The sequence below is a fragment of the Patagioenas fasciata genome, chromosome 10 (assembly GCF_037038585.1).
Source record: "Patagioenas fasciata isolate bPatFas1 chromosome 10, bPatFas1.hap1, whole genome shotgun sequence".
Taxonomy (NCBI): Eukaryota; Metazoa; Chordata; class Aves; order Columbiformes; family Columbidae; genus Patagioenas; species Patagioenas fasciata.
In genome coordinates this window covers 18386751-18410905 of record NC_092529.1, presented here as the reverse complement: position 1 = coordinate 18410905, position 24155 = coordinate 18386751, and the positions used below count along the sequence as shown (strand labels likewise).

Sequence of the window (24155 nt, the reverse complement as noted above, 5' to 3'; positions counted from 1 at the left end):
TGGAAAGTGAGTGAGCTCATAGTGAGAGAGTCGTGCCAAAAAAGCAATGTTTGGGGGGTAAACAGCTAATTACGGTGGCTCAGAAAGGCGTTAGTTCTTAGAACTCCTGCAGGGGAAGTGTTTTGCAAACCTCCAGATCATGGGCTGAGCGGAGAGGCTGAAATAAAGCGAGTTTTCATAATTCAATGGCACCTGCCTCATAACACAGGGAGGGTTTTTCTGGTCGGGGAAGGGGCCGATAGAGTTACAGCCCGCTGCCCTCCAGCAGCACTGAAACTATTCCAGGTTGGGAGAGCTCTTTGTAAAAGACAATAATCCATTTGTTTCTGATTTCAGCTGTATTTGTGAAAGTTTATATTCCTGTTTATACCTACAGGTGCTCAGCAAGCATTCCTGTGTGGTAGCCAGTGCAGCTTTATTAATTAGACTCACATTTCTCCAGTAAAAGCACGGGCTTGTATTATTTTACAGCTGTGCCCGTGCTTAGACATGCAGCTCTGCCTTCTTTTGGTCTTCCTCCCTCAGTAGCTGAAGGAGCAGGTGGTTGGAAATGCTGCAGGAGGGGAAGGCGAGGCCGGAGAGCAGGCAAGTGCTGCTGCCCATGGGTGCTGAGGGCTCGGTGCCGGCAGGCAGAGCAAACCTCTGCCCTTGCTCTCGTGTCGGGAAGAGAAGCTGTAGTGGCCACAATGGCGCAGGGATGAGCTTGGTGAAAAAGCCTTATTGAAGTTAGTCATTCAATTAAAATTAGCACCAGAGCCTGGGAGGGGGGAAACTGGCCAAATTTACGCCAACATCTTCATAGGTGGTGCTTGGAAATGTTTAGATGTAGAGGGTGTTTGTGTGGGGACAGTGGGCAGCAAAGCTGAGCTCTGGCACCCACCGAAGACCCTCGTTGGCTGCGCCAGCGCGGTGGGACAAGAGGGGCCAGGCCATGCGGTCGCGGTTCACGTGTTCGCCCAGGGCTCGGCTGTGCTGCTGGGAGACCGTGGGGCTCCTCGCGGGGGGGGGTAAGGAGGTGGCAGCCACCGACGCCACCGGCTTCAACCTGGTGGCCCCGCATGTGTGCACTGGGGCTGACTGATGCTGCACTTCCCTGGGGCTGCGGTTTAACTTGGAGGTTGTTCTTGTCAAGAAGGCGTGAGGGCCTGAGTTTTGGGTGGCGAGGGGTGAATGCCAACTCAGGTCAGTGTGTGAATGGATGGAGGGGTGGGCATGTGCAAAGCCTGAGCCCCCACCCAGAGAACAGGCTGCACACGTGGGCCAGGCTTAGTAAGGCTGGATGTTTTTTTTTAAACTGTCATCCCATGAAATACTAATAGGACTTTTTCTTGAAGCCAAAACTTAGAAAAATAACTGGCAAACAAGTAAAACTTACAGAACAAAGGACATAATTCTTAAAAATAATCTTCAACTAAAATAGGGAATTTCAGCCAAGTCCCGTATTGGCTGGTTAATTCTGCCCGTTCCCATGGCACGGTGTAGCGGTGCTTCCCGCCGCTGCTCCGGTTGTCTCTTTTAAGACATTTTAAATATACAGCAGAACAAATTGGGGGGGGGGGGGGGGGAGGAGGGGAGATTTATTACTCTGTCTCAAAAACTAACTATTAAGGCTCTTTGAACACAATGAGGGAGTTAGCACTACAGTTAGTGCATTTAATTACTTGAGCTGAAAATACTCATGCCTTTGGATTTTTGTTGGCTTTTTTTACTTACTACTTGCATAATCAGTTTTTGTCATCACGGCTTTTATTTAAAAATGGCGGGGAAGAGATGGAGCCCAAGTGCTGGGGGACCAGCTCCGCACTCCTGAGCGCCACGGGAAGGACACGGTCACCCGGGGATGGCACCAGGCAAGTGAGACACTGATTTGTCTAATGCTGCTGCAAATGATGCTTTTAGTTACAGGACTACATAGCAATGTTTTATTTCAACTTCATCAAAACCTGAAAAATTAATTTTAGGCCATTATTTGGATAATGTGGAATAAGAAAAACAGCTTCCCAAAGGCTCTTTCTCTTTCATTTAAAAATATTTTAACTCCTACACGTGTTAAGGGATTTATCAGGGTAGTCTCGGAAAAATCTGCTTTATACCCAAAGTTATAATTTGGAGGGGGAAAAACTTTATTTTGTTTTAAATATACAGATTGAGGGTGGTTTTTTTGTTGTTGTTAAAACAAGAATCCAAGCTTATCTCCAAAGCTGCTTCTGGAATTCCCATATGAGATTGGTTTGAGAAAGCCAGAGGTGTTCACAACTGCAGCCAAGTGCAGGGCTCTCCTGGCCCCATTTCTCTTATGTACTTACACATGGACACGCTGCAGCTCTTCTGTTTTCAGGGCCATTATAGATGGCACTTGCCAGATACTTTGGCAAGGTGATATAAAAGTATTCCTTACAAGTTCTTTATTGCATTTTTCAATTCAGCCCCCAAATTCCACCCCATCCGCAAGTCAGGCTGCCAAAGTCCCTGCTGATCTACAGGATCTCACGGTAAAGCTGTGGGTCTAATTTCACGAGCGGTATTTCGGCAGTTAGTCTCTATTTTCACCAGAGAAAGACAGAAAGATTATAGCAATGGATTAGAATTTTATTTAATTTTCAACTGAAACTCCCAAAAGCTCACTCTCAACAAACCAGCTGTAATATTATAAATGAACCTTTATTAAAGACACTTCAATGCCGTTTGTTAGACACTTCAATATCTTACATGTTTTTCAATGTACAACATTGTACCAAATTTTCTAATAAATAAATAACTTTGTACACAAAAGTAATACTTCCTCTTTCACATTGCCTCTTAGAAGCAGCAAATTCACATATTTAGTGGAAGTCATAACATTAGGCAGTTAACTTTATTCAGAAACATTATTTTCAAATGTTAATGTGGCAAATATGCTTTGTATCTGCAATGGTGATGACATTTCTGCCAGCAAAATGAGTTAATTAAATAATTCCCATCTTCCCCACGTCCCCGGTTCCACTGCTTTCACCTTGCGAGTCAGGGCTGTAGCACTTTTCCCTTGAGTAAAGGGGAAAAATTACACTCGGTTTATTGTTTTCTAACATGTTTCCTTTGCTTTCAATAACTTGGCACTCAACATAATTCACCACCTGTCTCAAAGTGCAAACGTGTCAATAGTCGGGAGCTGATGCGGACAGGTACCTGGCGGAATTACGTCTCCATCAAGGTCAAGTTCGGCTGCCTGGGCTACAGGAACTCGCTGCCAGACAGAGCCCGGGCGGTGGGGGCTCCTCAGGGTAAGGCCGGGCAGATTCAGCAGTGCTAAGTGATGGGTCTGAACAGAAAATTAGATGTTTCTGCCTTTATTTTGGATGCTTGAGCCACAGCACTAGCAAAGGTGGATTTCCACCAGACCTGGCTTCAGTGGAACTGGCATTTGAGTTGCTCCTAAAGAAAAACAAGTAACTCACCCCCCCAAAACAAAACCCCCCAAAAAATCACCTTCCCCTGAAGTAGTCATCACCAGAGTTAGCAACCTAATGTTAGCAGAACTCAAACTACAAGTAACTGGAAGGGAGTCCTCCATCCACAGGTACCAACACCGACAGAAAGCAGCCTGTCTATAAAAAAAAAGCAACATAGTGACATTGGAAGTGATGAAGATCTGTTTGACCAAGGTGGGTATTTGGGGTTTTTTTCCCCCCCATTCATGGATGAACTTAAAAGACCAAATAAAAATACTTGGGACATGTCCATTTAACAGAGTACTTTCACCCATAGATATATGGTTTCCCTTCTAAATGAATAGCCTAGACTTGCTGCACAAAGCAGCCTAAGTCAGTTAAGTGTATATTTTCACATAAAGAGTGTGGCTGCAGCCAGGGGTAATGGTGTTCAACAGGAAAGCAAAATATTCTGTTGCAGGAACAGAACTTGAAAGTATGACAAGAATTAGCAGTACAGCTGTCAGCTTAGGAGTGTGATTTTAGTTTTGTTGGCAAAACAGCTCTATGGTTTCAATCCCCCTCCAGAACAGATGTATTTTTTTTTTTGGAGGTGTTAAAATGCATTATACTGGTCATGGATTATTCCTTCTGAACGGGGCTGGGTTGTCTCTCGTTATATTCACCTTATACAGCTAAAACTGCATCCACTTGGGAGGGGAAATGCCTGCAATTCGGGCTGTAGGTGATCGGTGCTGTCACAGCACCTATGGGCAGATAACGCCTTCTGCCAGCGTGGGTTCTGAATACACGAGACCACCCCACAGTTTATTGCATAAATTATTTATTTTGCTAATGACTGCTCACTGTTCCCAACAGCCATTGCGCCTGGTTGGTTTGGGGCTCCGCACTGTTGCCGAATTATTTAGCGCCTCCTGTGTGGTCCGCTCCAGCGTATCGCACAGTTTTGAAAAGTAATGGAATTTAAGTTCTTCCACCAACAGGAAAAAAAATCAGGTTGCTATGTAATTTCTCACTGCATATTTTGTTTTTTTCCTATAACCTTCACTTGAAACAGCTGAAGATCTCGGTTTAAATGTGTGTTAAGTGCAATAAATCACAAAGGGGAAGGAAATTTGTGCTAAGTAACCCAATTGATAGTTGATTTAAAGGAACTTCCATTGAAAAGAGGACAATCCCTTTGGAGCAGTCTGGCTTTTTGAAGTTCTGCTTATGCATTTAAGGCACCAGAATTATTTCTCTCACAAAGTTTAACAGCAACCTGATACTGGAAACAATATTGCCAAAATTGTAAAATTTCACTCAGTTTTCCATGCACTAAAGATTAAAATAGCCTCTGTAAAAGATATATATATATATTTTTATATATATATATTTATATATGAAAACTCTTATGTACAAGTGTATCAAATACTTTTCTCTTTACACAATAATCCCTTGCATTTATGTGCTTCATATGCAAGTCAACTTTTGAACGCTTCATACTTCTCAGGGAAGTTTTAAACTATGTACAAACAGATGACGCTCGAACAGGAGTTTGTTCCCCATACAAGCTTGTTTCTCATACCTCAGTTGTTTGCCTTTGACAGGTCATCAGTTCAAGATTTTGAGGTAGAAGTAAGTAGCCTATATACTCTGTGCAAAAAAAAAAATAACAAAAATAATAGTGTGTTGTTAATTTGCACGTGGCAGTCTGTCCTCTCAGTCCAGCGATGTGTTCGGTGGCTTCAACTCGTGAAGGGAGTCGCGGGGCGCGGGCGCGCAGCCGTTGGACAGCAGAGCCTGTTTCACTTCTGCTTCGCTCTGCAAATCCAGTAGTGTTGGGGAAATTTCAGGAAGCACGTTCAGTTGCTTTAATGACCCTCCTGCCGCTGGAGCTCTCACCAAATTAAGGTTGTTAAGCTCTGAAGGCTTCGCTGCTGCTTGCGAAGAGCCTGCAAGAAACCCAAGAACCAGCGGGGTTAGTTGATGCTCGTCCCACCAGCGCTCCGCATCAAACCAACCCTGCCAGTACCATTCATGGCCTTGAGCCAGTTCAGAAACAGGGCTCTGATGCAACCCAGACGGTTCATACTGCATCTGGGGAGACAAAGACACCCCCAAAGAAGGACGTACCGTGTTTGTCTGCCAGCAGCGGGCTGGTCGTGCTCACAGGTCTTATTCTGTCGTGGTTGCTGGGGTAGAGGGTCCCGTCCGTTTCCGTCCTTGGGCCGCTGGCAACCCCGTTGCACGGCTGACAGGGAAGAAGGCTGGTGCCTGCACCCCTCTTCCTGTTTCGTTCTTTGCTGCTCAGTGTGCTGGGGTAGGGATTATCCATGTTCTTCAGGCTCTCAGAGTAGAACTCCGACTCCTTGGGGTAGATGTGGACGTTCATGCTGTCCGTGCTGCCGCTGCAGTCCGTGCACACAACCGGCAGCCCGTAGCCTGGCGGGGGGAAGAGAAAACAACAAAGATGAAGCAGCTGGGAGTTGTCAGCGCGGACAGAACGTGCAGAAGGAAAAGGTCGCTCCGTTTAGTTCCTCGGCAGTGTGAGAATCTCAGTAAGTTAACACAGACATTTCTGGTTTTATACAGGGCTAGTAAACACACTGAAGGTAGTTCCAATTAATACATTTAGTAGCTTTTGTTTTAACTCCAAAGAAGTTGTGGCTTTTTTTTTAATAAACAAACTCTACATTTATTTCCTTTTCTAGACCTTCTAGTCAGAGCAGAAATAGAAAGCGGAAGCTTCCTGTACCTGCTTTAAAATACCAGAGTTACCTTTCTTATTTTTGTGCTGCTGCTTTGCAGGGATCACTGTCAACTCATCTTGTTACCTTAAGATACTTTATTACTGTTAGTGGTAATAACAGACCAGCAGAATTCAAAGCAGCAAGCAGGAAGGAGTTTCTAAATGTTGAAAGTTAATTTCCTTAGTGTACTCAACAACTTTCCATTATTAAACTTTACAGTTTCTCCTGGAGAGAAAATTTGTTTCACTGACTGTTTTTCTGTAGATGTTACAATACAGCACAAGAACAGAAAACACATCCTAAAAATAGCAAAGTATGAGTGTAACACCCAAGAAGTTGGCAAAGAGCAGAGGCAGGTGTAGTGCCAAAAACCACCCTCAAATTTTGAAAAGAGAAAAAAAAAAATAGCTGAGCTTTTTTGAAGTTGACAACCCCAGCGAGGAGCATGAAGAATGTTAACACCTTCAGTTTGAAACTGCTCTCGTGTTTTAGGAAGAGCTCAAATCAAAATACCGACCAGCCAGCTGCAAGCAATGGCTATGGGGAGCTTTCGTCTTTCCGATGGTTCCTTGAATTCAAACTACCCAAGCTTGACAGAGGATCAAAGGAAGCAGGAGAAAGTAAATTTACTCTGCTCACACCTGAGAATCATTCTGGGCTTTTTTTTTCTGAAGGTAACAATTTCTTCTCTTAATGCTGTCTGACTGAGAGTGCTTTCTGATCTGTACAAACAAGAAATACCTTTCCAGATTAATGGGTTTTGTACCTGTCTTATCTGGAACAAGCATTCCATCCGCCACATCTTCAGTTTTCCAAGTGTCTTTATTATAGCCGATGCACAGCTTTGGCTGTCTGCAGCCTACGGTGGCAGCTTCAACATCTGGACACCTTCCAGCATCAGTCTGACACATACCTGTAACAAACGAACCATCTGACTGAAGATTACAACCATCTGCTCCCAGCTGAATGACTTGTTAGTCTTAGAAAAAAATAGCAATGGAGATAAAAATTTTAAGCCAATGTTTAACAGAACGAGATGCTGTGCAATCTCGGGAGAATCTTGGTCGAGAATGCTTAACTTTTCCTTCCTAACCTGTTTAAATACAGTAAAATCCCAGCATTTAATTTCTAAGCCTGAAGGCAGGGACAGGCACTGTTTATGTATTTTCTAGTAGAGCTTAATTAGGGCTAACTCTGGTGCCAAAGAATTAATCCAAAATTAGCAAAAAAATAGTCCTTAGGGCCTGACTGAGCAGTTTCTGAAGCAGCCTGCTTGTATGAACAGTCATGATGGGGAGAGGACAGCTAGAGGAGAGCTTTGTGAAGTGACACACAGATCCTTGTTCCGCATAAGTGCAGCATCTAGAGAATTACATTATGCAGATCTTCCCGATAACTCATAACGAGCACAGAAGTACTTTGTTCTGTGATTTCTCCCTCCTCGTATCGAGTTCAGATACAGCATTACAGAAAAAACAATTAAACAGGCTCTCACCATTGCTGTCTATGTGCCCATTGGGCTGCTGGTTCTCTACTCTGACGACCACATCCTGCCGGTCAGACAGGGTCCCTTGGGAAGACAAGTAGCTCGGCACATCGGGGGGCACAATAGTCTCATCTAGAGCAACGAGAGCAGAGAAATGTCAGTTCTTAGTAGGATACAAAGGCTTCTGTTTTCAAAGACACATAAAAAATCATGTTTTTCAAGAGGGATTTGGGTATTTCTGGTGTTTTCTGTAGATGCAATGGAAACAGAAATGCCTGAACACCCCATTCTCCTCAGAAGCCTCACTCCTGATTTTTCAAAGCTTAAAGCTGTGAGATATCGTGCTGATAAAGCCATTTGGGGTGTTTGCCTTTGGTGCGGTCAGTACCAGGTAGGTGGAGATGGAACTGTCTCTTCAGAGCAAATAAATCTTTCCTTTTCCCCTGAAATTCCAAGTACCGCGTTTGACTCAAGTCCTCTGTCTCCCAAAGTCATGAGTAACAGACTGCTGGAGAACAGGGCCTTTGACTCACTGACGCAGGCACGTAAGTTTAAGCTCCTTAGTTATCCTTGGCTTTTGTCATTTTATGTCAGGCAATTTCAGCTTCCCCTGTTATGCAAACAAACTCAATTACACAAAGCTTGAAGGCCCAGGTGTTCAGGACTGGAAAAAAATCCCCAGTTACACTTTGCACTGGCCATATGGTATCCAAGATTTTCCTGCCTCCATGTCTTTAAAATCCTACGTTGTACTATATCTGCAGCTAAGGGTGATACATCGGAAAGCTGCAAATGCCAGCAAGGCTGTGAGCCTTAGGCTGGTTCTTCCATACTCCTGTTCAGAGGCTGTATAATGTTGCAGGCAGAAGAGTTTATTCTCCCTGCAACACTTATTGCAGCACCAAATTATCCCCTTTGAAGATCAGTAGAAAGCAATAAACGCTGCTTCTTCCCCAGAAAAGTGAGGGATGCCCCTCATCAACAGAGCTACAACAGCTCTTACGGGCAACATGGAAAAGGGAATCCAGCTTCAAAGCCTAATTTTTCTATTTTTTGAATACAAAGTCTTTGAAAATAGAGATTTCCAAGAAGTAAGACAGGTTCCCAGCATCGTGGACATAATCCAGACTGTCCTAAGAGTTATCGTTTATGGTCATGGAAAATCAAAGTAGCAAAGCAACGTGTAACTATTGCCAAGTGGAAAAGACCTTTCTGAAGAGCCAGCCAAGGGGGGAAATGCAGCTCTGAACACGCTTCGACAGCAGCTGAAAGCTGGTTCCAGCTTTCCAAGCCAAGAGAACCACTGAGATAAGCCAACTGCTTTTCCAGTGTGATTGTGTGGTGACCTGACCTGCTGATCCAGCCTCAGTGAGAAGCCTGACAGCACAAAAGGCCAGAGAGAGCCTCAGCAGGAGCCCAGAGCTACCTGTGTTGGTGACGCTGTATTCCTCACTCTTCTTCCTGGTTTGGTAGATGATGCAGACCCAGACCAGAGACGTCAGCACAATGCTACACACCACGGCGATGGTGATGATCCCCACAGTCGTACGGTCCTTCCGACAGCCCAGGGACTGTAAAATGCTCACTTGGCTGTGTGCACGCTCTGTCCCCAGGGTGTTGGACATTTCACAGGTGTATTTCCCAGCATCCTCCAAGACAACGTTCCTAACAATCAGCAGCTGGTTGCCGGAGGTGAAGTGATGCCTTTCTGTCACGATGAGGGGCTGGTCACCTTTCAGCCAGGTGATGCGGGGAGGTGGGCTCCCCGTGGCTTTGCACTGAAGAGCCACAGTCTCACCTACAGACACCACGTGGTCTTCCAGTGGATGAATCAAAGACGGTGTCTCTGCAGAAGAATAAACACAGAAATTAATTCTTGGGGACAGTGTAACAACTGATTTCTTTTAACAGAACTGAATGCAAATATACAGATTGCTGGTACTCCAAGGCCAGGTACCCAGGAGCATGGCAGCTTCAAACCACAACACATCTAAACAATCCCAGCCAAGGCCTTCCCATAACCAGGTGGTGTTAAGTCTTCCCAACAAAAAACCCCCGAGGACAAGGGACAATGGCTGACACACATGAATCACTTCATAGAACAAGAGAGATGGAGTGCAATTTCCTTTTGAAGTAATTTTGCCAAGCAGGGAATAGGGTGGTTGGAGGGGCTTTCTTGGCACATGATGAAACGCAGCTCACGGCTCCTCCTTTTAATTAGCAGGGTATTTTTCCTTAGTTAACTACAGTGTAAAAAAATGAAACAAGACTAGTGCAGAGCACTGCCTCTTTGCCCCCTTTCTGTATCTGCAACTGCTGAAGAGCTCCAACAGCAATCCCTTCCAGTCCCCACTTCCAGACCACCTGGTCTCCTGGGACACCAGTGCCTCTTACCCAGTACAGTCAGGGTGGCGTTTGCAAGCACAGACCCTGCAGAGTTCTGTGCCGTGCAGCTGTAGACACCCATGTCTTCTATCTTCACATCTGTAATGAAGAAGACGTCGTCATCGGGCATGACGTGCATGCGACGTTCTCGGGCCGCAGGGAAGTCCGTGCCCCCATCTTTCTGCCAGGCGATCTGTGGGGTGGGGTGTCCCTCGGCAGCACACTCCAGCCGTGCCGTCGTCCCTGTCCGGCTGGTGATGTCATGGGGAGTTTTGATAAATGAGGGCAGCACTGAGAAAGAAAAACGAGAAAAAGGGATGAGCAACTCCATGGGGAAAACACCATCTTCTGGGCAGTTCTGATTTCCCTCCTAGACACGAGACGGATATCATCATTACCGATAGGCAAGAGGATGGTAAATGATAAGCTGTTTTTGCAGGATGTATCTAAACCGCTGGGGACTAACACTGTGTTTCTGCAGCATATTACCTGTCTGCAGTGTCCTAGACCCCACTGAGCATCATCAAACCTGGGACTGAGGTTACTTGTCTTCTGTGGTTAACCTGGAAATAGACCCCATTATCTCTTCTTTGTATCCTTTTGTATTTTCATTTGCATTTGCCCATTTCATTAGGCAGAGACTCCACAGGAACAGCCAAAGAGAGGTGGCTAAAGCCGTTCAGAACATGTTGAAATGCCTGGCTGGATGGAAGCCATCACAAGCTGGGCATGTGCTCTCCACATGGCATTTCTCAGCATCCGCAGAGATGCAAGCTGGTGGTGTGAAGAGGTTTGGAGCTCTTCACCACCAGGAATGGACCCTCAGGAGTAACTGCCTGCCAAAAGTGGGTCCCAGAGAATTGTACCAGCTCAGGCTGAGGAAAGGAATGAGAAAACAGCTTCCTACTCACCATTAACAGTGAGTCGGGCCTTGTTGGAGTAGGTAGAGCCAAAGTGGTTGGTGATGATACACTGGTAACGTCCTTCGTGGGTGAAGGTGACATGCCGCAGGTGCAGAATGGTGGTGTACTCCATCACCTCACCATCCTTTGCCCGCACGTGGGCAAAGTTCTCGATCTCAGCATTGTGCAGCATTTCGTTGTCTTTCTTCCATGCAAACATCATGGGGGAGCTGCTACTGCTGGCGGCCGAGCACGTGAAACGGATGTCCTTCCCAAGGACAGCCACCGTCGTCTCAGGCTGGATGATGATCTGCGGCTTGGGGAAATCATCTAAGAGAAAGCAACAGGCCTAGTTAGTCCCAGACTATGAGGAAGACTGGAGCAAGCAGAGAGATGCAATAAGAAATGAGCAGGCCATAAGTGAAAGACCCTATAGCACATCTGCTTTTACATCCACTGTTGTCTACACCAGGAGGGCAGCTTCTCTTGCAAGGCACTCCGCCACCAAGACTGGCTCTGCAGTGCAGATGTGCCACACACAACTCCACTGAGCAGCTGCTCTAAGCTGGGGCTCTGGTTCCTCTCTTTCCTTCTGTAACCAGTGGACTGAGATGGTCACTTCACGATCCTCAAACACCTACACGATGCCTAGTTCTCTTCACCAGTGTAGCTGAACCTCAGAAAGATACTGTGGTCCAAAGAAAACATTCTTCCTTGTACACCCCATGCATAAAGAGCAATACTGAATTTAAAATTTCACCTCCGGGCCTGCATTAGCGTGAAGCAGGAGGGGAAAGCAGGAGGACACGTAGAAGTGCTGCAAATGCCACCTCTGGGGATAAATTCTTGTGAGTAAGGTGACAGCAGCACACTCTGTCAAAGCAGAAGCAGCTGTATTTGCCTGTCACCCCTCTGGAGTGGAAAGCTTTGCATGTTTTCTCTCTGCCCTCAAGACTGTTGGTTTTAGCAAGGTTCCAAGCAGATTCATTTATTAGATTTCTACAAATGGCATAATTTAATATTTGACTAAGGTTTAATTAAACAACCAGGCCTCTGGAACCAGGAGTACTAGTGCCTGGAGGACTTGGCAGGCACTGGAGAAGCAAAGCTGTCTTCGCTTTGTGATGTTGCTGTGGGGATGGAGCCTTCATGATCTCGTCTTCCAGATGAACACAGCAAAGCCTCCCAGACTCGCTCAGAGGCCACCTAGGAAGAGCCCTGCCACCCTGGGATCGGGAGGGACAGGGGACACCAGCTGGAACAAAGCTTTTGCTCTGCGTTCAATCCAAGTCGTGCATCCAACTTAGTTAAATAGCATTCTCAAAAGCTCATTTTTTCCTTCATCAAACAGCCATGTGCAGCTCCCCCCAGGACCCACACTGGTTGGCTCCACAGCACAGGGTTTGGCTCACCAAACCAGGCCTTTACTTTGCCCAAAAGCTGGATGCATTAGTGGCATCGCCTTTGGCTTCATCTGATCATTCTTATCATTTACATTTCATTCCAAGAGAGGTAGTAGATGTTTATGTGTGTGCTGGGTATTAAGTAAAGCTGCTTTGCAACCACAGCTCAGGTGCAGTCAGTTGCAGTGTTTGGGGAGAACAGCAGTAGGTGCTGTGTAGAAGAAAAAACAACTCTAGGATACAAAAAGCAAGATTATAATGCAACTGTTAGCCAGTTGGTTCATGTGTAATGTCTTACTGGCCCCAAAAACGGAGCTGTGATGAGGGGCTTCTCCTCTGCTGTTTTTCTCTTTTTTAACCCTTTAGTTATTTCCAAGAGGGATAAGAACACAAAGCCACAGAAGAAGCTCAGAACACTGCAGAGTGAAAAAAATTATAGCTGCAGTCTTGGTGGTATCAAACCAAGAGGACGGGGAAGTCTCTGCGCAGCCTCATCTGGAAGGGGAACAAGCATCAGACCCTTTGATTGAACACTGGGAGCCCTGTAAGGAACACGCTGGATGCAAGCAATGCGCTCTGTGGTTTTGGTGGGAAGTAAATTGTAGCCAGTGACAAATTTTTAAAATGCAGGCTTGGGCTTCCTTTGATCCCACTGGATAACAAAACAAAACAGAAACCCTCTCGTAATAACATGCTAGTAGTCAAAGACAATGTTTCCCAAGTGAGTCCTACCCTTCATACAACCTCAAAGCACACAGGCAAGACTTACCACACACAAAACTTTCTGGCAGGATGGCAAAAATGCTCTTGCTTTTTAGTGACTCAGGATGGGCACAGGTGGCCACCACAGAGGATTGCAGCTCTTTCTCAACTAACCACTGGGGCAACCATTTCAGCTGGCAGTCGCAGAGGAAGCTGTCACTGTTTATGTGGCTGCAGGGAAACAAAACCAACACGACCCTGCTGTGAGTCCTGCACGCAGAGAAGGCTGGAAGGCTCACAGCCCTCTCATGTTAGACACATTCCTCCCTCCCCCCCTGCAGCATGGGTGGAAGGGAGAAAAAAAGACTGCAGGGTTGTCACCGAGGCACTAGTGACGTTACACACATAACACATTTAAACAGTATTTCATCTCCACACAGAGCAACCCACTCCTGTACTGCAGTGACACTCCCTAGCACCTTTTATTTATTAACCAACTCCCAGAGTGATCTCCAGGAACACACGAGCAAACCCATCCCTGACTTAAGTGAAAGAAACCAAGGCAGATCACCAACAAAGGAGACATGCAGCCAAGGCACAAGTCAACAGTACAGCCCATCCTGCTCCAGTTTCTCATAGGTAATTACCATGCGTGCTCCTTCTCTGCCTCTGTGGTTCGAGCATCTTTGGTGGAGACTGAATTCGGGACTTACTGAACAGTGAGAAGATGCCAAGTTCCTGCTGTAAGACCTTTAGTTCCCTCAGTGGCCAACACCAGAGGATTAAGTGGAGAGGCCCCTCCCTGCCCGTCTGTAAGGCACATGTTCACCCACCAGCATCACCAGGGATAGGAGGTGCAGTTGATGTTGTGTTTACTGATTAACAGAAGCAGTGGAAGAGAAATGACCAAGACATTTGTGTAAACCCAATACAAACAGTGACTAGTTTGGAAAGCAAGACACAAAAACATTTCTCAGCATCCTAACAGTAACTTAGAAAAGAGCTATGAACAAGAGGCAAATCAAAAGGAAGCCTCGAGATTTGTGTTTTAAATATTCTGGGCCAAAAGGTGGCTCAAGATCACTCTGAAGCCAGAGAAGAACTACAAGTTTATACCAACAAGGAATTCAGACTTCGGTCTGGTTTCATCCAAGACCCTAGGAAAACCCAGCCTGATCTCTCAGATTGAATGTGATGGTGCCTCAGAGACTGGGAAAATGGCCCCAGAGAGAAAAGTCCTGTCCTGCAATACTCCAAGTTGTGCAAGAGCAGGACATCAAGAGCACAGCAGAATCCTAAGTCCAGCACTGTGTTCTAAGAATATGTGAATCTCCTCCCTTTTTTCTACCTGATAACCTCAGGAAATCCTGGTCTGAAAGCAGGCAGAAAAGGGGAAAAGAAAGAAATGGACTGGAGAAGGAGAGAATGAGGGAACACAGAGATGTGATTTTCCAAATTTGTCCACTTTGCTGTCCTGGAAAAACACGTAACCCTTAGCACACACGATGGCATAAATGCTGCTGGCTGGAACAGGTCAGAGAGACCCTTCAGATTTAGGACTTCAATACGATGCATTCTGCATGTATACAGCTCCTATCTAAAAGCCACCTTTTCCGTGGTATAGATTCCTTCACAATATCTGGGATCCCACAAGCTCTGATAAGATCAGTCTTTCACCTCAATTTTGTTTCAAGAGCCAGTGCCAAAGACAGAGGTGGATAAACAAATAACGGACACGCAATGTTTATCTTATTCATTTCTCAGTCACTGGTATCAAATGTCATTGCTAATAGTGACCATCCCATTTCCAGTGTCGGGAAGAAGAATCTGAACGTGCCCAAATACCAAAGAAGCGATTTCTTGTTCCACAGACATTGAGCTACTCCAGAGTGTAGCAATGCACTGACAGTGGATTAAATATTTATGGAGAAGAAGAGAAAAGGAAACCAGGCAAGACTGGAAACAGTGTCTGATAACAGCGCAGAGCCCCACCCTGGAGCACAAGCAGCAGCTCTGATAACACATCTGTATTTTTACACCAGAAGGCTGGATGACAAGTGGATCCAGTTCAAACAGTGCTTATTGCTGAAATGTCAGTACTGTATGTGAATCCTAAACATAGGTACAGCAAAGGAGCAGATGGGCCACTGGGAATTAAATTAGTGGCGGTGTGAGAAGGAGAGACGGGTAACAGGACCAGGGCTGGACTTCCTGAGCGGAGATGAATAATTGCAGAGATGCAAACCTGCTGGAAGAACCTGTTCCGATCATCTAACTTGCCTCACTATTAAATGCAAGATGTTCCTGTGACATCTACTCGTGTAAAAACACCCTGCAGAGGAGGACAGAGGAGAGGAGGAAATAAATGAAATGTAATGCGGATCACACCCCACTGGAAACAACGTGCTACTTCTCACGTCCAGAGCAAGAAGGATCCCTGCCTCCTGAATGGTGTGTGCAGTCCGATTACTTACAGCTGCCGCAGGCTCTTCATCTTGGCAAATGCATCTGCTTGAATGGAGCGGATGGCGTTATCCCCAAGGTTCCTGCAGAACACAACCAAAGGCAATGTGAGCAAAAGGGATGCTATGGCTCTGATAGTCTCTCCGTACTTAAGCAATGACTCCAGAAGCAGGTGATTTGGTAGCTCCTCATTAAAGCCATATGCTCTTGCAGTTCATAAAAAAAATGTTTTTCCACAAAATACTAATATTGAATAAATATTGCAGAACAATGGTCAACCAACAAAAAATATGAGAATAAATCATTAAGTCATTCCCTACCCCGTCTTCTCACCACACTTTCTCAGTCCCAGCTACCTCCACCATCCATAGCTCAGAAATTCCTCAGCCCCCTCAATAACCAAAGATAGTCAGGAATGTCATATCCCAGAGTAGAGCTTCAGCAAACATAAAGAAAGTAAATAGTTGCACTAAAAGGCATTTGAGAAGTTGTTTGAAAGTGACTTTGAGCAGATACTACTGTATTAGAAAAACACTGCAATGTTTCCAAAAGAAGGTATTTTTAAAAGCTTCCCTCACAACTATCGCTAATTAAAAAATCCACTTGTTTTCTGAAAAAGGATAGTGTCAAGTTTAGGGCTTACGTTTAGTAAGTGAAATGCAGGACAGACAAGCACTGCTTGCAGAGAAACCTCAGTGGAGCATTAAGAAGGGAACCTTTATCTGGGAATGTTACCCCCAGTCAGGCAGCCCTATCCCTTCAGTACAATCACAATGGCACCAACATTTCATACGATCATCAGCCAATAAAACATCCAGAGCAAAAATCACACACTTTAACTTGTGCTAATTCAGAAAGGAAGTTATTAATGAATCACTGCTGGAGTCATCAGCCTTGGGACACAGAAAAAAAACTCCATAGCAGCAGCCAAAATTTACTTCTTGCAAATTGCCCTACGTCAGATGTTCGGTGCCTGCATCGTACGCAGTCGTTTGCAACATGTGTCACTGCCAGAGCCCAGATTTAGGAGGAAGTTGGAGCGAGCGAGGAGAAGGCTACATGTGAAATAGCGTATTTTCATTGCTAAGTCTGCAAAGCAGCAATGTGCGAGTCAAGGCGACACTCATCCAAGAACAAATAAAAAAATTAAGAGCATGCAGATTTGCCATATGTTCTATAACTTTGTTCCTGGCACAAAAAAAGGCCAAAGTTGAGGCGGACTTATAATGAGAAGGAAGCAGGTGGCCCCCACAAATGGACTGGCTTCTCAGTTTACAAAGACACTATTAAATTGCTAGCAGATCTCTCAGGCAGCTACTTTTGGCAGCCCCCCCTCCCCAAACTCCGAGGCATGGTGGGTTACTCACAGGTGCTCCAGGGCCTCCAACCCTGAGAATGCTTTCTTGGCCACCGACTTGATCTTGTTTCCAAACAGAGTTCTGCAGTTTCCAAACATCCAGTGCCAGATAAACAGAAAGAAAACGGGGAGAGGGGGGCAGAAAAGGAAGGAACACAATTAGTGTGGTTTTATCTGATATACACGCTCAGTGTAAGTCCTGGGAAATCTGAACTGCATGGAGATTAAGGGGCTGAAGTACACTCACTTTCCCACTCCTGAAATTAGATCCTTTTATCTGTATTTGAATTTAATAGTGATGACAGCACAAAAGGGAATGTGCCGTATCACATAAAAAGGTAGGTTTGCTCCAGCACTGGGAAACCAGCTTGCTGAGTAACAGAAAGTCCCCTCTATTCTTTGCAGGCTGGCTGCGGACAGGATCAAGTGCAATGACAGTTTAACAAGATCTTGGTCTCTCCCAGTGAATTTTTTTATTTCTCACTTCTTCCCAGAGAGTAAAAGAGTGGTAATCTATTCACTGCTGCTTGGCGTGGATGGACACTCACACACAAGGGCTGAGGGCTGGCTCTTGGCTGCACATTTACACAGCAGCTAACTGAAGTGACTGCTGACTTCCTTCCTCAGTTTATTATAAATACAACAGCAAAGTAATGTGATGCAACAAATAACAGGCCAGTGGTAATTTCAAAGGGCAAAAGGAAGAACAGAAAAGGTAATGTACAGAGCTGAGGAGTGCGCTTGCTTACACCTGTGAGCAGAGAGCATTCCTCCGAACCAGCACAGGGCTGTGCAGCAGCGAGAGGGGGACGGTGGGCAGCGAACAGCCAGCTGGAGCCGTCACAGCTCAGCTGCTATCTGCAAAGTAACACTTCTCCATAAATATTGACCAGTGGTGATCAGTCAGGGGCAGGGTTCATACAAAATGGATAGTCCCCTCATCTGTTTTAATAAAACATCAACCAATGCCATTAATTAGGAAATGCCCTCCTTCTCCAGGTTCTCTCTGTCTAGGGTTTATCTTCCAGGTGCATCTTTTATCACCGCCTGCTGCATGTGGTGTCCAATGCAAGTCATAACTCACACGTCTGGTAAAAACCTGGCACATCAGGTGCTGTATTTGATTGAGTTTTCCTTTAGCATAGGGTGCAACCTGTACTTCTACCCTAAAAGGCTCTAAAACTATGATGGTCCCACTGCTTGCTACTGGCTGGGTGGAGGAGGCTGGGGTGCAAAATGGGACACGTGCAGCCATCGTATGAGCAAATACATTTGCAGGAGTTCGCAAGGGCTTTCCACAAAGCACCCTTCACATGTCAAGACAATCTGGTGTCTCAGCCGTGGCACCCATAAAGCCCAGTTTTGGTGTGGATGAAGCAGTGGATGCTACAATGGGTAGATGGAAAACTGGGGCTCATCAGGCTGTTAGGACAGCGAGGACTGAGACTGTACCACAATCTGTCCTTGCAGCCTCAAGTCTTTGGAGAGAATCTGGGTGCCTGTCACTGGGCAACACTATGACCCTGAGTAGGTTCTCACAAAATCAATCACCCTGATGGTGGTATTGTCAGATGAGCCACCACTCTGATCCTGGAGTAGACAGGAAAGGCCGGTTACTCCTTGCTCCGTACAAAAGGTCTGTGGCCCCAAGATCACAAATCTTAGCGTTCTAGAGCAAATCGCAACCAAAAGCTTCAGTTTCAGGCAAAGCTACCTCCCAGCCTCCATAGCAAGATGCACGCTTGAAGCCCTTTCTTACAGGAAGAGTTAACTTGGTACAAAACCACAGCCAAATTTTCAGAGCCATGTCCCTTCTCTAATTGTTTGACTGGAGGCAAAAAACAAGACAGCTACTGTAGGCATTCTGGTGGCTGGTAAAGGCTCCAGATAGCTACAACTTGCTTTATTGACAGTCATTCCAATATCTACAGTGAACTTTACTGACCTTCATCTTACAGCACCAAACCCAGGGTATTTATTGCATAAGTGTGTGGCTTTTTCCTCTGGGTGAAATACCCCAAGCACTAAAGGGTGTGTGCAATCATGTGTACCATCATTTGGTAAAAAGGATGTTGGATTAATGAAGGCTTTGAAAAATCCATTAAAATGATTAATATAGTAAATAATTTACTATATGCAAAGTCTGGTCATATCGCTGCATCCATACAAACTGATTTCTGTAGCCATACTCCTAAATGAGGGTGTTATGCTGAGCTTGGGTTTGGCAATTGGAGATTTCTATTAATTGTTTACAGTGGATCTTGGACTCTGAAAATTGGAGATGCTGATTATATCTGTGTACTTTTCTGTGCAGAGATAAGCAGTACGCCTGGGGATGTAAATACACAATGTATATAACCACTTGTATAGGTGCACACAATTTTATGGCTATATACACAAGAAACACATAACAGACTGGTAATAAAGCTATGCCTCAGTAAACTCATTAAAAACATTACGCCTTTCAAATCTCAACTAACCACTTCTCCGATTCCAAAATGGTTTGAACCCAGCAGCCCCTTCCAAGGGCTGCAGCGGCTGGAATGCGAGCCCAGGGACGCGGCTCTGCTGCCGGCAGCGCCAGGCGCACACATACAGACGTGTAATTATACGCTAGGCACGCAATTCATTAGAAAGCAGCATTTTCTCCTCCAGCCAGTTTTGCACCTGCGGAAGATCTCAGTCACTGAGTGAGCCATCAAAAAAACGGTTACATTTAGCAGCTTGAATAATTAGGAAACTCCTTGTTCCCCAGCGATTCCACTGATGCTTTTTATGCTTCAGTGCTTCTTGACTCCCTCTTTCTGAAGCAACCTTTTAATTTAGCTCTCCATCCTGGAGAGCTTCATATATAATTCAGGGAAGGCTAAAGTGACTGGCCTCCCCACCTCTCAGTTTAACACCTTCATTTCAGCGAACAACCCTCTCTGTGCTAAATCCTTTCAGAGGCTAATCTGTGCCACATCAAAGGGGAATGGCTTTTAAGGCAATCTCCATAGAGCCGAGGTGATTATTAATTCATTGGAAGGTCTCCTCTGAAGTGCCCATTTATTTTTTGTATGCTAATGCATTTAAAACCCATTGACAGTTTAAACAGAGGCACTAAATCAAGCAGTGAAATGTTTGCTGTAAAGGCTGATATTTTATTTTACTTACAAAAAAAATCCCAACAGCAAGAAAGATACTCGCTTCAGCCTTAAACGAAATTACAAATTAGGGATTTACATGCTGATGAGTTAAAACAGACCTGAGCAAATCCCTTTAAAAGTGACCACTCCCAAGTGTCCCCAAAACGCATCAAGAAATATAATGAAATGATCTCATATTCTGAGGGTTTTTCTAGCCTTACACTCTGGCTGACAATGAACGATCCCAGCAACCTGTCTGTCCCACAGCAGGTTTGTTCTGTTAGGTTAATCAAACCACTCCCGTCTGCCCAAGATCAACCTGATCCACGTGCTCTTCCAGGCTATGAAATTTGCTGCAACCTCCCCCACAAACCACAGGCACATGTCCTTCCCTGCGCTCAACCACACTCAGAACTGGCTCAAGTGCACATGCATCAAAAACCAGAGGTCAACAATGTGAAAAAAACCCCACAAACTCAGCTTCTTTAGACTTGTGCAAGCCCTTGCTGCATCTTTTGCTACTGGCAGACAAAACTGTCCCATCTTTTGAAGCCGTTCCTTGTGCCAGCTGATAAACATTGAACCAGGGTATGGTTGTTTTGCTGCTTTGCCCAGAGCTCCAAGCACAACCCGCACAGCCCCGCAGGCTGCATCGCTCCGGTCCTGCCTCCTCCTGCTCCTGGCTGTACCTCCTGGCCTCTGCCTGACCCCACAACTCATCAGGGTTCATTTCTCCTGGTTGCTGAGTCAATCCTTTTGCTGAACTCTTTCCCTCAATGCTGTCTCCACTGTCTTTTTCACCTCTCTCCTGTTATGTGCACCCACCATTTCTAACATATCCCAATCATTTGGGACTGCCACTTTTGCTCCCATGCCAGTGGCCACGTTGGAGGGATGCCCTATGGTGGACATCCCACCAAGACAGCTCTCTCTGCTCCTTTCCTTCACCTTTGTCCCCCCCCGGTCAAAGGAGCACTGCAGACTCGTAACCCTACAGCCTGCAACTCCCTCTGGAAAAAGCATCTGCTCCCACTGCCTTTCTAGCCACTCGCATGCTTTCACTGGCTTCTTCAAACCAAAAACTTCAGCAACAGCAGCCAAGGACTCTCCCACCCACCACATCTGCCCCTCTGCCTTTCTTCTAGCAACTCCTCAGAAAGTTTCCTGACCCCACATGCACAGCGATGCCTACTGGTCTCTCTCCATCCCACACTTCTGTCTCCCTGCCTGACTGCCCCCATCCTTACATCCTTCTATGCCTTCTGCCTCACTTTGCTCGCAGCTACAACTTGGTTCCCTTCCCCTTGGATCCAGTAACTCTCCACAACAACGATCAGATGCCATCTATGTCTACAACTTCAAATTCTTCTTCTCCACCTAAGCATTACATCCCCACAAATCCTGCCCCAGCTCTTCCCACTCCCCCAGGAGTCTCTAATGAGAGCACGACAATATACCGCCTGCCAGGATTCATCCTGGCCATCTGCTACCCATCGAGGTACTTTTACTGCACCTCTGGCTGTGCCATCTCAGCATCAGAGACAGCGCGATGGGGGGGTGCTGAGAACTGAAACAAAGGCAAGAGGTAATGATTAGAAAGACTCTTGATTTGTCACAAGCCATCAGAGACTTCTCTGACAAGGGCTGATTTACACAGCCGATTTCAAATGGAATTCGAACAAGTACAGAGCAATGTGAAAATACTTGTGAAGGCCAAGCGAGCTATAAACATTTGCAAAGCGCATGCTTGCTTTAGGTTTCTTTTTATCTCTTTAAGAGCCTATGCCCCATGGTGCCTTTTATTGTCGCTGCACATGGAAGCAAGCCCAAAAGATCACTCTCAGACAGAGTATCCCACAGAAAGGAATCCTGTTTCAATCCTCTGTTGTAACAGGAAATGGGGTGATTTTTCTCTTCTGTTTATTGTTATTTGTTGCATCAATCAGTGCTTTGCTGAAGATTGCAAGGGGTCTTTTTTTGTTGTTCTTTGCTTTTAGAAGCGAGGAACAGTTGTGCTGAATCTTCTAAATGAAAACAACGTAAGTTTCTTTCTCCTGTCTCTAAACTACAGTATGTGGCACTGCCTACTCATGGCTTTAAAAGGACTATAATCTTTGAAACACAAGGGCCTGATAACCACATCTGCACTCTTGCAGTAAGCCTTCAAAACTACTACATTTCAAATTTTCTGTTGATTTTTATCTTGTTGCAAAGGGAGGAAGACTGCGCTGGAGGGAAGAGACCCGCTCCCACGCAGGCACACAACACAACTGTTTCACAAAACTTCAAGCCCAGGGATACTCACAGCTTGCTCAGGTTTTCTAGGCCTGTAAAGGCTCCATTGGTATCTTCTATTGTGCCTGAGATGTCATTGTGGTCCAGTTCCCTGGGGAGAGGACAAGAGAGAGCTCATAATCAGTGTCTTAGTCCCAGGCATTCCAAAACCAGCCCTCTGTTGCTGAAACTGCAGCAGTAGCAGATAGCCACTTTCTAACAAGTAGGTTTGAGACCTTTCCTAATTCTGTGCATCCAAAGAAAAGGAGGAAAAAGAAAGTCAAGTCCTAAAACTAAACTGCAAGGAACAGTTGCCCTTAAATGCTATTACAAAGAAGATAATTTTGGCTGTTTCAATGTATGCATGTATTTTTCTGTAGCTGTATCTTAAGAAGGCGATTTGATGTATTTTCTGTGAAGCTGCATTTTTTGCTGGCAATGAACTTGAAAGCTTAACAAAGGAAAAGCCCCATCATCACTACACAACCCCAGCGCTCTGTATAATCACTTTTTTAAAAAAATGAGTAAGAACTCTTTTTACAGAGTTAGCTTCTTTTGGCTTTCAAATTGACCATCAATTACAGGAGTCAAAGAGGCCTGAAGAAAAACAAGCACACAGAACAAACAGAGAAATCCACAAAAGCTGTTTAAACAGTCTGTTTAAAAATCTTTCCCTCTTAGCTTTAATTCCATCTAGCAATGAATACCCAGCAACGCAGACAGATATTTATCATTTCTAATGTTAAGTAAAAAGAAAGAAAAAATAAATAGGCTTTGTTGGTTTTGTTACATCACTTGGATCTAAAACCTAGCAAAAACCAAGAACAAAGCAACTGAACTGTCCAGATAACCCCCTGAACCCTCAGCTGCTCCTTTCACACCTTTTGAAGATTATCAGAACATTTCCAGTTTAAATATATGAAGACCAAAAAGGAAAAAAAGATTTCCAGAACAAAGTATTTTGTTGCATTCCCAGCACTGGCACCTGAGTGAGTGTAGCTTTGGGGCTATACAGCACAAATACACAATAATCCACAAGAAGGGAACAGACATTTTTAAAATCCCCCAGTTTCAATACTAGCATGGTTTTCCCCAGGTGAGATGAGGCTTTTCTTCCCAGTACCTAAGCTGGCTGCAGTCCTTGCTCGTTTCTCGGCTTTGGTGCGTGAACTAAAGCTGTGAAAGGAGATGGCCAAAAGCCACAATTCCTGTTTCTCAACTGGTTTCAGTGTGAGACCTGAATCCTGTGTCCCTGGGGAGCCCTGGCCTCAGCCAGCATCCCTGTGGGTGTCAGGGTGATCTCTGGGTCGGTCTGTGCCAAAGGGATGGTTAAAACCCAACTTCCCCGCAGGGTGCGGGTGCACATAATGCTGTGCTGGCATAAGAGACAAGTCCAGGAGAGGCGCTTTGATGTGCTGACATTTTCAGGGCTGTTTAAGTGGTAGGAGCAAATATATCCTCCTGGAGCTTAGTTTCTACATTTCCCCTATGGTTGCCAAGCCAATGCCCATTGTTCTGTTTGGTTTTCAAGGGCAAATCACTTCTCAGACATTTCTCCTCTTCAGTTCCACCACGGGCTACCAGTCTTTGGACCGGTAAACCCTTTCCCATGGCAGAGACAGACAAATGGAAAGAGGCTGTGGGAGCTCTCTGACACACACTTTTATTAATTGACTGCCACACATTGTGTTTTATTGAAAAAGAAAAAGAAAATGGTATTGCTTGTTCATCCAGAGGCAACTCAAAGGTTTAGTGTTAGAAAGGAGGAATAAAAACCTTTTTAACAAATGAGTGAAAATAGAGAGAGGGGGGGAAAAAAGAGTGGGGTATTTTGGCCCTGCTCTCTTTGTATTTAAACTCCTCTCCCAGCCCCTGTTGCCAATTTCCTATTCTTT

General features: G+C 45.3%; 1 protein-coding gene across 1 annotated transcript in view; it reads right to left on the bottom strand.

Annotated features, from left to right (window-relative positions):
• Positions 1–2642: 2642 nt before the first annotated feature.
• The window catches only part of LRIG1 (leucine rich repeats and immunoglobulin like domains 1), a 92825-nt gene continuing 71312 nt past the window's right edge, over positions 2643–24155 (bottom strand). The window contains 11 exon segments of the mRNA XM_065845438.2: positions 2643–5362; positions 5544–5852; positions 6927–7091; positions 7656–7778; positions 9073–9492; positions 10041–10322; positions 10943–11263; positions 13106–13269; positions 15513–15584; positions 16869–16940; positions 22292–22372. Of these exon segments, the coding sequence (XP_065701510.1) occupies positions 5130–5362; positions 5544–5852; positions 6927–7091; positions 7656–7778; positions 9073–9492; positions 10041–10322; positions 10943–11263; positions 13106–13269; positions 15513–15584; positions 16869–16940; positions 22292–22372 (2242 nt within the window). The 3' untranslated portion in view covers positions 2643–5129.